General features: G+C 40.8%; 1 protein-coding gene across 16 annotated transcripts in view; it reads left to right on the top strand.

Annotated features, from left to right (window-relative positions):
- Nucleotides 1-15589, top strand: part of Trim37 (tripartite motif-containing 37) — a 132160-nt gene that overhangs the window by 74764 nt on the left and 41807 nt on the right. For 10 of the 16 annotated variants that reach the window (XR_594795.4, XR_010055210.1, XR_010055209.1 and 7 more), the window contains 4 exons: nucleotides 485-793; nucleotides 5286-5408; nucleotides 6138-6327; nucleotides 14293-14411. Coding sequence is in view for 12 of the 16 variants with exons in the window: in NM_001108288.2 (NP_001101758.1) it covers nucleotides 485-793; nucleotides 5286-5408; nucleotides 6138-6327; nucleotides 14293-14411 (741 nt within the window). In the remaining 4 variants the exon portion in view is untranslated. Of the gene's footprint in view, nucleotides 1-484; nucleotides 794-2382; nucleotides 2523-5285; nucleotides 5409-6137; nucleotides 6328-14292; nucleotides 14412-15589 lie in introns of those variants that run through there. The other 6 variants (XM_006247104.5, XM_006247101.5, XM_063269397.1 and 3 more) reach the window with 2 other exon arrangements.

Below are 15589 nucleotides of genomic sequence, written 5' to 3' on the forward strand. Positions count from 1 at the left end.
TTTTAAGAAAAAAACACAAGGCAGAGCAATCTAAACTCTCGAAGTAGGTATATAAAGCAGTGCTGATCGTGACCCATACAACTAACTCGAGTGACATATGGATAACATTAAGATAGTTACACTGTGTTTCCTATGGCAGAATTTAGTGTGTGCTTTAGTTTTTTTATTTTCATTTATTTGTGTAGGTATGTTTGTGTGCACATGACCATGTGTGTTGTGTATGTGTGGAGGTCAGAAGACAACTTGGAAGATTCAGTTCTCTCCTTCAGTCACATATTAGATCCCTAGGGATAGACCTCAGGTGGTCAGGCTTGGCAGCAAGTACTTATCCACTAAGCCATCTCTCTGGTCTGGATACATGTGCTTTGATGACATAAAGCACCTTACCATGTTCCATACATTACATTTGTGGGAAAGAGTGAGGTCATGAGTGTTACAAATTTATATGGCAAATTTTTATTTGTCATTTGCTTTCTTTTTGAAGCGTCATATTCTCGAAAAGATAAAGATCAAAGGAAGCAGCAGGCGATGTGGCGAGTGCCCTCTGACCTAAAGATGCTGAAAAGGCTCAAAACACAAATGGCTGAAGTTCGGTGTATGAAGACTGATGTGAAGACTACACTGGCAGATATAAAGGGCAGCAGTGTTGCTTCTGCAGACTTGCAGACAAACCTTTTCTGTGCTGACCAGGCAGCTCTGGCTACCTGTGGACCTGAAAACTCTGGTAGATTGCAGGATTTGGGCATGGAGCTTCTGGCAAAGTCGTCAGTTGCTGGCTGTTACATAAGAAACCGTAAGTAAAAAAGTTCCTATAATATAATTTTCTCCCATATGCCTTGACACACCAGAAGAGGGCATCAATTCCCATTACAGATGGTTGTGAGCCACTGTGTGATTGCTGGGATTTGAACTCAGGACCTCTGAAAGAGTTCTTAACCGCTGAGCCATCTCTCCAGCACCAAAATTTTTCTTTTTTAAAATTATTTTTTGTGTGAATTTGTGCGTGCACACACTGTACTTCTGGAGGTAGAGTCACGTCTCTCCTGTCGCATGTAGTTGGCATTAAGTGACACTGTAGTGATAAGAGTCAGACAGTAAATCATGTCCATAAATGAGTAAACATAATCTTAATGAATACTCACCACGGTGAGATGAGCAAGTGAAGGGAGGATGCTTTAGTTTTGGAGAGGTAGACAGTCTCTGTAAAGAGACTGAAAAGAAAAAAGAGAGCTGAGCCCTTCAAATGCCTGGAGAAGCAGTGTTCTGTATAAACAGGACAGAAATGCAGATTCACTGGCGTAAGACCCACACGGAGTCTAAAGTGAGACTAGCACGAGTGGATGTGGAGAATCAGGCAGGGCGACTGAGATGAAGGCAGAGCTAACAGGATTTGACCTAGGATCTTACAAGACTTCAGTAAGGAGCTTCAGCTGTTTATTTGTTCAGAAACAGCTACGTTGTGGGGAAAGCTCTAGTAAAGCTTCAGAGCCGGCGCTCCATTAAATTAGCATGTGTGATGTAGTGGTGTGATCTGGAGCTGAACCATGGGTATTAGACTTGCTCATAGCCCTGCAGCCTGCTTTGATGGAGTTTCTTCTCTTTCTCTAAGTACCTGAAAAGTTCATCAGTGTATACGGCACATACAGTGAAGCTAATAGAATTCAGTTTTTGTTTTGTTTTCAAGACAGGGTTTCTCTTTGTAGCCCTGCTTGTCCTGGAACTTGCTCAAGGCTGACCTTGAACTGAGGATTCAGTTCCTCGTCACAACTGTAATTAAAAAATGCTGGATAGTTCTGAGAAAGGTGGTAACTGAGAATTATTTTTTCTTTTGTCCTGAGTAATTTAGTGATTAATGAAGTCATCCACTAAACATCAGGTGAAAGCCAAGTGCATTGGTATGGGAGGTCTAGTGTCAGGAAGAGGAAGCAGGGGGGCTTTGAGTTGCCAGTTTGGGCTGTATGATAAAAATTTGTGTCAGAGCAGATATGGTCAAAAAGTCAGGGATTCTGTTTAAATATGCTGTTTGGCACGTGCTAGGTTGCCTAGTAAACTGTCCTAGGCAGGCATTATATACACATCAAGCCAGAAGAGGGTCACAGCTGGTCACAGTGTAACTGAATGAAAATGTCAGCACTCTGATCCTGTTTAGGTCTGTTTGTCTGCCTGTCTGTCTGGTGTCCCCACTTCCCTCTCTTCTCCATTCTCTCTCTCTCCTCTCTCCCTGGCCCACTCAGTCCTGGCTGGTATTTGCTATGTAGAGGAGGCTGGCCTGGAATCACAGATCCACCTGCCTCCAGCTCACAGCAAATGTAGTGATTTTTTTTTTTTAAATGGGTTTTTTGAGACAAGGTTTTTGACACTATGTAACTCTTTATATTCTAGAACTCACTCTGGACACCATGTTGGCCTTGAACTTAGAAATTGGCCTGCCTCTGCCTCCCAAGTGCTGACTTTAAAGTTATACACCACCAGTGCGAAGCAGTAGTGTTGATTTTATGGAGAAGTCTTCATACTGAAACACTACTCACTCATACATTTAGTGGTCGTAAAGAAAAGGGCCAGGGAGGCTATCAATGGAAATGGAAAAGAATCATTAAGATAAGTGAAAAACGAGATAGTATACTTCAAAAATCTAAGAAAACATTCTTTTTTATTGGATTTTTTAAATTTTACATTTCAAATGTTCTCCCCTTTCCTGGTTTCCCATCCAGAAGCCCTTTATTCCCATTCCCCCTCCACCCCTTCTGTGAGGGTGTTCCCCAACTCAACCACCCGCCTCTTCCCGCCACCCCATCCTGACATTTCCCTACACTGGGGCATTGAGCTGTGGCAGGACCAAGGGTCTCTCCTCCCATTGGTGCCCAACAAGGCCATCCTCTGCTACATATGCAGCTAGAGCCATGGGTTTGTTCATGTGTATACTTTGGATGGTGGTTTAGTCTCTGGGAGCTCAGGTTGGTTGATATTGTTATTCTTCCTATAGGGTTGTAAACTCCTTCAGCCCCTTGAATCCTTTTTCTAACTCTTTTTTTTTTTTTTTTTTAGATTTATTTATTTTATGTATACGAGTACACTGTAGCTGTCTTCAGACACACCAGATCCCATTACAGATGGTTGTGAGCCATCATGTGGTTGCTGGGATTTGAACTCAGGACCTCTGGAAGAGTAGTCAGTGCTCTTAACCGCCGAGCCATCTCTCCTGCCCCCTTTTTCTAATTCTTAAATTGGGGACTCCACTCTCAGTTCAATGGGTGGCTGCAAGCATCCGCCTCTGCCTCTGTATTTGTCATGCTCTGGCTGCGCCTCTCAGGAGACAGCTATATCAGGGTCCTGTCAGCATGTACTTTGACTTCTTCAATATTGTCTGGGTTTGGTGGCTGTATGTATATGGATCCCCAGGTGGGTCAGGCTCTGAATGGCCATTCCTTCAGTCTCTGCTCCAAACTTCATCTCCATATCTCCTCCTATGAATATTTTTGTTCCCCTTTCTAAGAAGGACTGAAGCATCCGCACTTTGGTCATCCTTCTTCTTGAGCTTCATGTGGTCTGTGGATTGTATTTTGAGTGATTCAAGCTTTTGAGCTAATATCCATTTATCAGTGAGTACATTCCTTGTGTGTTTTTCTGTGACTGGGTTACATTCATTTGCCTAAGAATTTCATGAAGTCATTGTTTTTGATAGCTGAGTAGGTACTCCATTGTGTAAAAAGTGTTGCTGTCTATGCTCTGTATTTTTGGGAAGTGTCTACGTAAGACGGAGTGGAAGAGTGTACCAATACTATCTGAAATGAGGAAAGAAAGCTTTCTTCCACAACTTGTATGTGAACTGAAGAGAATCTGGGGGCTGTGTGGATTGAGGAAGAGTCTAGTATTGGACAGTGCCTATGTGAGCTCATTTTGCAAATCATATATGCTATGAAAAAGTCTTGAATTATCGTAAAGTACGTGTAATATAAATTGCCATTTTAGCTATTAGTTGTAGAGGTTATGTCTTTAAAACTTTTGGTAAAGTGAACATAATTTAAAATTTACCATTGTAGTCTGCAACAGTTGAGTAGTGTCCATCACTTTGGTATCGGTGTGCATCCCTCCCTACCGTCCACCTCTGAGTTCTCACTCTACACTGCACCGTTCACCAGCAGCCCTCCATTTCTTTCCTAGCACTGGGAGAACAGTGCTCTGCTTTTTGGGACTGTGAATCACTCTTTTAGGTACCATTCATGATTGAATAGTTGCAGCATTTGATACTGAGGATTTTTATGACTGGCTTCTTTGTTTTGTGTATCTCTAATGTCTGCATATGATAACATTGTGCAGACCTTCTTTCTAAGTGGCAGGACCCTGCTCTACTATGTTTACAATACATTTTGTTTACCCATTTTCCTTTGGACAGTTGGGTTGCTTATATCTTTTTGCTCTAAACGTAGCAAATCTCTTCTGCTTTTTATTTGTTTTGGTTTTGGCTTTGAGACAGGGTCTCACATAATCCAGGCTGGCTCTGAACTCACAATTCTCTTGCATCGGCCTCCTGGGTGCTAGGCTTAAAGTTATGATGCTCATCTCTTATTTTTTTTTATTTATTATTTTGGTAATTGCCTGCAAGTATGATTAGTTCTTGTTATTACTTTCTAGTCCTGGATCTCCTTTCTGCCCCCACCTCAGTTATTTTAAGCTGTATATCTTATTGTCATCAATACTTCAGTCACAATTTTTATTTGGTCACAAATATTCTGAAGTATGATTACAAATTGTTTCAAATTCAGCATTGATTATATTTTTGACCCAATCAAGCACAATTTCCAGTTGTTTAAATTAGAACAGTTGTTCTCAACCTCTGGGCCAAGACCCCTTTGTGGGTCATATATCAGATCTCCTGCATTATCTGGTATTTGAATTATAAAACATAATAGTAGCAAAATTACATATATGAAGTAATGAAATAATTTTATGTCTTACAACATGAGAAACTGTATTAAAGTGTCACAGTGCTAGGAAGTTTGAGAACTACCAGATTGGAGGGTTTGTATTTTTGTTTACACTTCATCATCTTGTTAACAACTTTTTAAAAGTGAGGTCATTAAGATTCTGTTTCAGAAGCAACAAAAAAGAATTACTTTTGTCACAGAACAGTAAACAAGCTGTCAGGGTCACACAGTGCCCTGTTGTTTTGAACATTGTAGACAGAAAAATATCCATGTATGCTAAGGATTAGACCTTTCTCTGACTATATAGTGAGTTTTGTGACACTTTACCGTATTCAGAAATGCTCCTAAATATTTTTGCAGCCACAAATAAGAAGAATTCACCCAAGTCAGCTCGGGCCATAGCAGGCAGTCTGTCACTCCGAAGAGCTGTAGACTCTGGAGAAAACAGCCGTTCAAAGGGAGACTGTCAGGCTTTGTCTGAAGGTAAAGCTGAGGAATTTATAATATAATTTTATTGGGCACCTTCTTTGGAATTGATGTGACATTGTTTTAACCTTGAAACGCAGCAAAGATGCTAAGTTACATTTGGACTTGGGGCATGTGCGGCTTTACTTTTTACTTTTCACGTGTTCTTTTGTTTGATTTTTGACTTTTAATAAAAAGATTTACTTTGATTTTTAATCATATATTTGTCTGTATGTGAGAAGGTTTTACTCTTGATCTGCCTGTGTTAGCCTCCCAAGGCCTGGGGTGGTTGACATGCACCTTGGGCTTTAAGTATTTGCAGTTTGTTGATCTCAAATCAGAACATTATTTTCAACTATGTATTCTGGACTTGTTTATTTTTAAGTAGCTAGTCAGAAAGATTGGGGTATATTTCTAATTTTTTTTGAAGATTTTACTTAGTTTAAAATGTACCGATAGGCTGGAGAGAGAGCGCATGGCTTAGAGCACTTTCACTCCTACAGGGGACCTGGGTTTGATTGCCAACTCCCCATGGTGACTCAGAACCATCTGTCACTCCACTTTCAGGGCTTCTGATGCCTTCTTCTGGCCTCTGTTGACACCTGGCACACACATGGTGCACATTCATACATGCAAACAAAACTACTCATTTAAAATTTTAAAAATTAAAAAAAAAACATGGATATATAAAGAAATGTTTTACACTAAGAGATCTTTCATGTTTGTTTATTGTCTTCTTTCCTGAAGGCTCCCCAGGAAGCTCTCAGTCTGGGAGCCGACACAGCTCCCCCCGGGCTCTGACACATGGCATCATTGGGGACCTTCTGCCCAAAAGTGAAGACCGACAGTGCAAAGCTTTGGATTCTGATGCTGTGGTGGTTGCAGTTTTCAATGGTTTACCTACTGTTGAGAAAAGAAGGAAAATGGTCACTCTGGGGTAAATAATTCTCTTTTATTGTTTGGAATTTCAAGTTAAATTATAGTGAACACAACTATTTCTATAGTATGCACTAAGTTTATTTGTTGCATTAAAATATCACTTTTTTTTTAAAATGTCATTGTCTCCCACTTGCTCTCTCTTTCTCTAATGTTCCTTGTCCCAGAATGACAGCAGTCCTCCTGCCTCAGCTTTGCATCCCCAGCTGCTTAGTGCTCTTCTTCACTGACAGCAGGAGCCCTGAGTATACGTTGTTTGGGTGATGTGTGAACTTCAGCTTTAACCCTGTCCGTGTTTTACTCTTCTGTGCATCCTGCTATCATCTGTGCTGTCATGTGTCACATATTTGTGTGGAATAGAGTACTTTCGCTGATATTATTTATTATTTATTGCTAGTTTGTTTGCTTGCTTGCTTGTATGTTTTGAGACTTGAGTCTCAAGTGTAGCGCAGGCTGGCCTTCAGCTCTTGGTCCTCCTGCCATACTCTCCCAAGTGTTGAGATTACAGGCCACTATGCCTTGTTTAATTGTCTGTTTTTTTTAAAAACACTGCTTTTATTTCATTCTTTTCTGTTCTTTAAAATCATCCTCTAAAATGCAACTTGGAATATCCAGAAAGAATAAATGGTGATTGGCACCTTTATCTCTATTCAAAACCCATCCATGTGAATTAAATTTACAACCAATCTAAAGAAAGTGGTTAAAGAATGTATTTGTGGATGTGTTGGTTAGACCAGTATTAATCTGTTGATCTGTCACATAAACATTAAATATATTTCTAATTTAAATAATGGTATTGTTCTCCATGGAGACTTTGGAAAGATCTTTATAGAAAGACCAGTGTTGGTGCTCAGAACTGAACTGAACTAATCCAGCAATTCCCTGCACCCAAATCCCATGGGGGAGAGAGCTGAACAACCCCGAAGTTCAGACAATCCTGAAACCACACAGTCCACCACTTCTGCCCACCTTTCCCACATCCCTGGCCCAAGAGGAAACTGCATAGTGCCTCTGGATACAGGAATATAGGAGCAGTCAGCGGCAGGAACGTGCTGGACTCGCTGAACTGAACCGGTCATACAGCTCCCTGCGCCCAAATCCCATGGGGGAGAGAGCTAGACCCTCAGAAGTGCAGACACTCCTGAGAACTCAGAGGAGACTACTCTGCCCACATTCCCGACCCAAGAGGAAATCACCTAGTGCCATCTATGCCCCCTGAGCACAGGGACCTAGGAACAGTCAGGGGCAGGACCCTTTGTGTTTCTTCCTGTGCCAAAAGCTGAAACCCACTTGCCAGTAGCGCCTACACAGAGCTCTCTATTCCCAGATCCGGCTGCAAGAAAACAGGTCTACAGGAGTGCTGACACACAGGCCTACAGCAGGGTCAAGGCACTGTCAGAGACAGCAAGACAAGCGAACACCAGAGACAGCCCGATGCTGAGAAGCAAGCACAGGAACCTAAGCAGCAGAAACTAAGACTACTTGGCATCATCAGAGCCCAGATCTCCCACCAAAGCAAATACTGGATATCCAAACACACCAGAAAAGCAACATTTAGATATAAAATTACATTTTATGATAATGATAGAGGACTCCCTTAAAGAAATACAGGGACAACACAAGAAAATAAATAGAAGCCCTTAAAAAGGAAACACAAAAATCCCTTAAAGAATTATAGGAAAACACAACCAAACAGGTGAAGGAATTGAACAAAACCATCCAGGATTTAAAAATGGAAATAGAAACAATAAAGAAAGCACAAAGGGAAACAACCATGGAGATAGAAAATCCAGGGAAGAGATCAGGAGTCATAGATGCAAGCATCATCAACAGAATGCAAGATATAGAAGAGAGAATCTTAGGGGCAGAAGATACCATAGATTTCAGGGCTGAAATCAACCAAGTAGAAACAAAAAGGACTATACAAAGAATCGACAAAGCCAGGAACTGGTTCCTTTGAGAAAATCAACAAGATAGATAAACCCTTAGCCAGACTAACCAGAGGGCAACAGAGAGTGTCCAAATTAAAATCAGAAATGAAAAGGGAGACATAACAAAACAGATTCAGGGGAAATTAAAAAAAATCACTAGATCCCACTACAAAAGCCTATATTCGGGCTGGAGAGATGGCTCTGCAGTTAAGAGCACCCGACTGCTCTTCCAGAGGTCATGAGTTCAATTCCCAGCAACCACATGGTGGCTCACAACCATCTGTAAAGAGATCTGATGCCCTCTTCTGGTGTATCTGAAGACAGCTACAGTGTACTTATATATAATAAATAAAATAAATCTTTAAAAAAAAAAAAAAGCCTATATTCAACAAAACTGGAAAATCGGAAGAAAATGGACAATTTTCTAAACAAATACCACGTACCGAAGTTAAATCAGGAACAGATAAACCATTTAAACAACCCCACAACTCCTAAAGAAATAGAAGCAGTTATTAACAGTCTCCCAAACTAGAAGAGCTCAGGACCAGACGGGTTTAGTACAGAACTCTATCAGAAGACCTCATACCAATACTGTCCAAACTCTTCCACAAAATTGAAACAGATGGAGCCCTACCAGATTCCTTCTATGAAGCCACAATTACGCTTTTAGCTAAACCACACAAAGACCCAACAAAGAAAGAGAACTTCAGGCCAATTTCCTTTATGAATACCGATGCAAAAATAATAAAATTCTCGCAAACAATCCAAGAACACATCAAAGTGATCATCCATCATGATCAAGTAAGCTTCATCCCAGGGATGCCAGGATGGTTCCATATACGGAAATCCTTCAGTGTAATCCACTATATAAACAAACTCAAAAAAACCCCACAGGATCATTTTATTAGATGCTGAGAAAGCATTTGACAAAATTCAACATCCTTTCATGATAAAAGTCCTGGAAAGATCAGGAATTCAAGGCCCATACCTTAAAAGCAACAGACAGCAAACTAGTAGCTAGCATTAAACTAAGTGGAGAGAAACTTGAAGCAATCCCACTAAAATCAGGGAGTAGACAAGGCTGCCCACACTCTCCCTACTTATTCAATATAGTACTCAAAGTCCTAGCCAGAGCAATCAGACAGTGAAAGGAGGTCAAAGGGGATACAAATTGGAAAGGAAGAAGTCAAAATATCACTATTTGCAGATGATATGATAGTATAGTTTAGTGACCCCAAAGGTTCCACCAGAGAACTACTTAGCCTGATAAACAACTTCAGCAAAGTGATTGGATAAAACTAACTCAAACAAATCAGTAGCCTTCCTCTACTCAAAGGATAAATAGGCTGAGGAAGAAATTAGGGAAATGACACCCTTCACAATAGTCCCAAATAATATAAAATGTCTTAGTGTCACTTTAACCAAGCAAGTGAAAGATCTGTATGACAAGAACTTCAAGTCTCTGAAGAAAGAAATTGAAGATCTCAGAAGATGTAAAGACCTCCCATGCTCATGGATTGGCAGGATTAATATAGTAAAAATGGCCATTCTGCCAAAAGCAATCTACAGATTCAATGCAATCCCCATCAAAATTCCAACTCAATTCTTCATAGAATTAGAAAGAGCAATTTCCAAATTCATTTGGAATAACAAAAAACCCAGGGTAGCGAAAACTAAATAAAAACTTTTGGGGAAATCACCATTCCTGACCTCAAGCATATTACAGAGCAATAGTGATAAAAACTGTATGGTATTGGTACAGAGACAGGCAGGTAGGTCAGTGGAATAGAATTGAAGACCCAGAAATAAACCCACATACCTGTGGTCACATGTTCTTTGACAAAGGAGCTAAAACCATCCAGTGGAAAAAAGATAGCATTTTCAACAAATGCTGTTGATTCAACTGGAGGTAAGCATGTAGAAGAATGCAAATCGATCCATTTTTCTTGCCCTGTACAAAGCTTAAGTCCAGGTGGATCAATGACCACCACATCAAACCAGATACACTCAAACTGATAGAAGAAAAAGTGGGGAAGAGTCTCAATTACATGGGCACTGGAGAAAAGTTCCTGAAGAAAACACCAATGGCTTATGCTCTAAGATCAAGAATCGACAAATGGGATCTCATAAAACTTTAAAGCTTCTGTAAGGCAAAGAATACTGTCATTAGGACAAAACGGCAAAGATTGGGAAAAGATCTTTACCAATCCTGCATCTGATAGAGGGCTTATATCCAAAATATACAAAGAACTCAAGAAGTGAGACTCCAGAGAGCCAAATAACCCTATTTAAAAATAGGGTACAGAACTAAAGAAAGAATTTTCAGCTGAGGAATATTGAATGGCTGAGAAGTGCCTAAAGAAATGTTCAACATCCTTAGTCATCAGAGAAATACAAATCAAAAAATCCTGAGATTCCACTTCACACCAGTCAGAATGGCTAAGATAATAAACTCAGGCGACAGCAGATGCTGGCGAGGATGTGAAAGAGGAACACTCCTCCACTGCTGGTGGGATTGCAAACTGGTACAACCACTCTGGAAATTAGTCTGGATGTTCCTCAGAAAATTGGACATTGCACTACCTGAGGACTCAGCTTTACCTCTCCTGGGCATATACCCAAAAGATGCTCCAACATATAAAAAAGACACGTGCTCCACTATGTTCATAGCAGCCTTATTTATAATAGCCAGAAGCTGGAAAGAACCCAGATCCCCTTCAACAGAGGAATGGATACAGAAAATGTGGTACATCTACACAATGGAATATTACTCAGCTATGAAAAACAATGACTTTATGAAATTCATAGGTAAATGGATTGAACTAGAAAATATCATCCTGAGTGAGGTATAGAAAATATCAGAAAATCACACGTGGTATGCACTCATTGATAAGTGGATATTAACCCAAAGCTCGACTCACCCAAGATGCAGTCCACAGACCACAGGAAGCTCAAGAAGAAGGATGACCAAAGTGCGGATGCTTCACTCCTTAAAGGGGGAACAAAAATATTCATAGGCGGGGATGCGGAGGTAAAGTCTGGAGCAGAGACAGCCTACCCCTCATGTGCCCATACATATACAGCCACCAAAACTAGATAAGATGGATGAAGCTAAGAAGTGCATGCTGACAGGACCCAGACATTGATGTCTCCTGAGAGACGCAGCCAAAGCATGTCAGATACATAGGCGAATGCTGGCAGCAAACCACTGAACTGAGAACGGGACCCCCATTGGAGGAATTAGAGAAAGGATAGGAAGAGCTGAAGGGGCTTGCAACCCCATAAGAACAACAATGCCAACCAACCAGAGCTTCCAGGGACTAAGCCACTACCCAAAGACTGTACATGGACTGACCCATGGCTCCTAACTATATATATAGCAGAGGATGGCCTTGTTGGTCTCCAATGGAAGGAGAAGCCCTTGGTCCTGCCAAAGTTGGACCCTCTGTGTAAGGGAATATCATGGAGGGGGGTGTGAATGGGGAGGTGAACACCCTGATAGAAGGGAAGGGGGATGGGATAGAGGGCTTATGTCAGGGAAACCGGGAAAGGTAATAACATTTGAAATATAAATTTAAGGGGTTGGGGATTTAGCTCAGTGGTAGAGCGCTTGCTAGGCAAGCGCCAGGCCCTTAGTTCGATCCCCAACTCCAGGAAAAAAAAAAGAAATATAAATTTAAAAAGTCCAATAAAAAATAAGTAAATAAAATTAAAAAAAAGACCAACATCCTTAAATCTGTCTCATTTATCAAATCCAGATGGATAGATGGGGGTTTAATTTTGTTTTTATTCATGGTACAGTAGTGGAAGAGAAAATCCCGAGAAAGCTTGTCATAGTGGTGAACTCTTGCATCACAGCTATGGAGGAGATGGAAGGCCGAAGGGTTGAAAGTTGGGGCCTGCATGAGCAACCTTAAGTAAGATCCTGGCTTAAAATGAAATTTTGAAAGTTGACTGGAGGTTATAGATCAGTGGTAGAACATATCATGATCATTGCCATTGCCATGGTTCAGTCCTCAGGACTGGGGTAGAAATCAGGAAATGTAGCATTCCTCTCACCTTGCCTGATACGTACGTTTCCTTCAAGGTAAAGCTACAACTAGATTGCCTCCTTCCTTTCTTCCTTCTCTCCTTCCTTCCTTTTCTTCCTTTTCTTCCTTTCCTTTTATCTTTTTCATTTTAATATAGATATACATATATATGTATGTATTATATATGTATGTATATATATACATATTCATTTTGTCTGTGAGTATATCTGGCGCCCAGTGTTGGATTCCCAAGACTAGTGTCACAGACATTTGTAAGCTGCCATGTGTATGCTAGGAATCAAATCTGGGTTTTCTGAAACCTAGCTAATGCTCTTAAATACATAGCATTTTTCTGGCTCTTAGTTTTCTTTATTTTTAAATTTATTATAAAGATATTTGTGTCATTTAGTCATAAAGATTTTACAGATATTGGGGGGAGATATAAAAATTTATATAAAAGTCTAAAGTTCTTTGATAGCAACTGAATGATCTATAAAAGATTGAGCCCATCAACACCCTGTCATGGAAGTGGGAGACACTCTCTCTCTCTCTCTCTCTCTCTCTCTCTCTCTCTCTCTCTCTCTCTCTCTCTCTCTCTCTGTCTCTCTGTCTCTCTCTCTCCCTCTCTCTCTCTCACACACACACACACACACACACACACACTTGGAAATAGTAGTTGATATGGAAAGAAACAGAGTCTCCAGTGATAAGGTACTCATGCTCTTACAATCCCTCACTCATGCTCCTATAAGCAGCTCTTATGAAATTCATTGCTTTCTCAAGATGAAAAGTAAAGGGTGAGTGTCTTAATTGCTTTTCTATTGCTGTCAAGAGACACCATGACCAAGGTGCAAGTCTTATAAGAGAAAGAATTTCATTGGAGACTTGCTTATAGTTTTAGAGAGTTAGTCCATGACCACCATTTCAGGAAGCAGACAGGAGTAGTGGTGCAGCAGTAGCTGAGAGCTCACATCTATCCTCAAGGTGTAGGTCAGACAGACAGACAGACAAACAAAGAGCCTGGGTCTGGGGTGAGCTTTTGAACCTCCTCCAGTAAGACCACACTTCCTTCTAAGTTTTCCTGTACATTTCCACTAACTGGGGACTAACACAGGAGCTTGTGAGGTCCCATCCTCATTCAGCTTCCATGGGGAGCTAGTTAGGAATAAGATGCCAGCCTGGCTCATATGGATGTTCTCGAGCTGCGTCTCTTCTTCCTCCCGGCTGCTTTGGAGCAGTGAGGCAAAAACAGAAAACAAATTAAATGAAGTAGTTCCCAGTGAAAATGGGGACACAGCAAGTCAGTGTCCTTGTTTCCATTGCTGCTCTCAGGCTTCTCCGGTGTGCTAGTGCCTTCCATGTCGCTATGCATATTAAGCACCCGGGACTGACTTTACCAGCAGTGTACCTTGATTTCTGACTCACTAATGCTTCTCTCAGTCTTTCAGTAGGAGTAAGAACTTGTGCTTATAGTTATTTTAATCGATAATTACTGATTGACAAATCATTTTATGAAATAACAGAGGGGCTGGAGAGATGGCTCAGTGGTTAAGAGCTCTGGCTGCTCTTCCAGAGGCCCTGAGTTCAATTCCCAACAACCACATGGTGGCTCACAGTCACTTATAATGGGATCTGATGCCCTCTTCTGGTGTGTCTGAAGAGAGTGACAGTGTACTCTCTTACATTAAATACATACATACATACATACATACATCTATCTTCTAAAAATAAGTATGTTAAAAAATAGCATAGAGATCCTACACTCCTTGTCTTTGTCCCCTACTGTTCACATTTTGTAAAAGTATTACACTTTGTTGTAAACAGGGCTTGGTAATTTGCATCATAATCTTTTATTCTAAATCTTCAGTAAAATTTTTAAAAATAGAAATTTAGGATTAAACACAAATCTCCCATGCTTGATTTAAGGTTCAGCTTTAGACAAAAAAAAGAAAATTATGTCACTATTAACATTTGAAAATATTGTGTTGTTTTTCCCCCTTTGAGGACTAATGTAAAAGGAGGTCGTCTGGAAGGAATGCAATTGGCAGATTTGGAAAGTCCTTCTGATGCTGGGGAGGTACAGCCCACACTACCTGAAGGAGCCTCAGCTGCCCCTGAGGAAGGTGAGCAGAAGGGTCAGTGAGCAGAAGACACTGTGACCTCAGTGGCTATAGTAGTAGGAAGTGATTGGTTAGTGACAGTCATACAGAAATTTAACAGACATGTTTGAACACTGAATTCAGAGGAAATTATATACAGAGAACAGTAAAAATGTATAAGTTACTGCATCAAAGGGTCTATCTGGACCAGGCAGGCTGGTAAATGTCAATAATCCCAACACTGGGAGGCAGAAATAGCCAGATCTGTTTAAACTCTCAGCCGCCTAGCCAGGTCTTGGCAAAACATAGTGAGACCCTCACTGTTTTGTTTTGTTTTGTTTTTTTAAAAAGAGCCTGGGTGTGGTATATGCCTTTAGTCCCAACACTCAGGTCAAGACAGGCGGATCTGTGAGATTGAGTTCCTGTGTGTCCTGAGTCCCAGTACTTCTAGGGCTATGTAGAGCCCCCGCCTCCAACAACAACAACAACAACAACAACAACAACAACAACAACAACAACTAAAGAGAAAGGAGGTAGAGAATAGTCCTTATGAGACAAGTTATTTACAGGCGCAAGAACTACAGATAGTATATATCTATTCAGTCAATAAATATATACTTACATGTCAATCACTGGATCTTTGCCTAATGTCACAGACACAGTATTATGGAGAACACTTGCCCGCTAAACAGCTATTTAGGGGTTATGGCTCAGTCAGTAAGAACACTTACTCCCCTTCCAGAGGACCCAAGTTTTGTTCCCAGCATCCAAGTCTGTGGCCACAACTACCCAAAATTCCAATTCCAGGAGATCATACAGGCTCTCCTGTCTTCAAAGGAGACCTGTACATGCATAACACACGCTCACATAGATACATGTGTGTAAATAAAACTAAAAATCTTAAAAACCCAACATTAGATCTCTCTAAGGCTGGAATTCCCTGTGGGCTGGTGTGCCTGATGTAGCTGCTGGGAGCTGTACTCTCTCTTAACCAGTCGTTTCTCCAGCATTCCTTTGCTCTTACGGTATTCCTTGACTTAGCTGTTTAGCATCCCCTATAAAAACTCTGCAAATGAACCTCAGTTATAAGTTTTACTACTCTTCCTCCCAAGATAGCAAATAAGACAGCCGGTTATTTTAGCATTAGAAGTTATTTAAAACAATCTCACTTATTGTTCTCCCTGTCTTGTATGGGTTAGCAG

Source organism: Rattus norvegicus, chromosome 10, assembly GCF_036323735.1.
Source record: "Rattus norvegicus strain BN/NHsdMcwi chromosome 10, GRCr8, whole genome shotgun sequence".
Taxonomy (NCBI): Eukaryota; Metazoa; Chordata; class Mammalia; order Rodentia; family Muridae; genus Rattus; species Rattus norvegicus.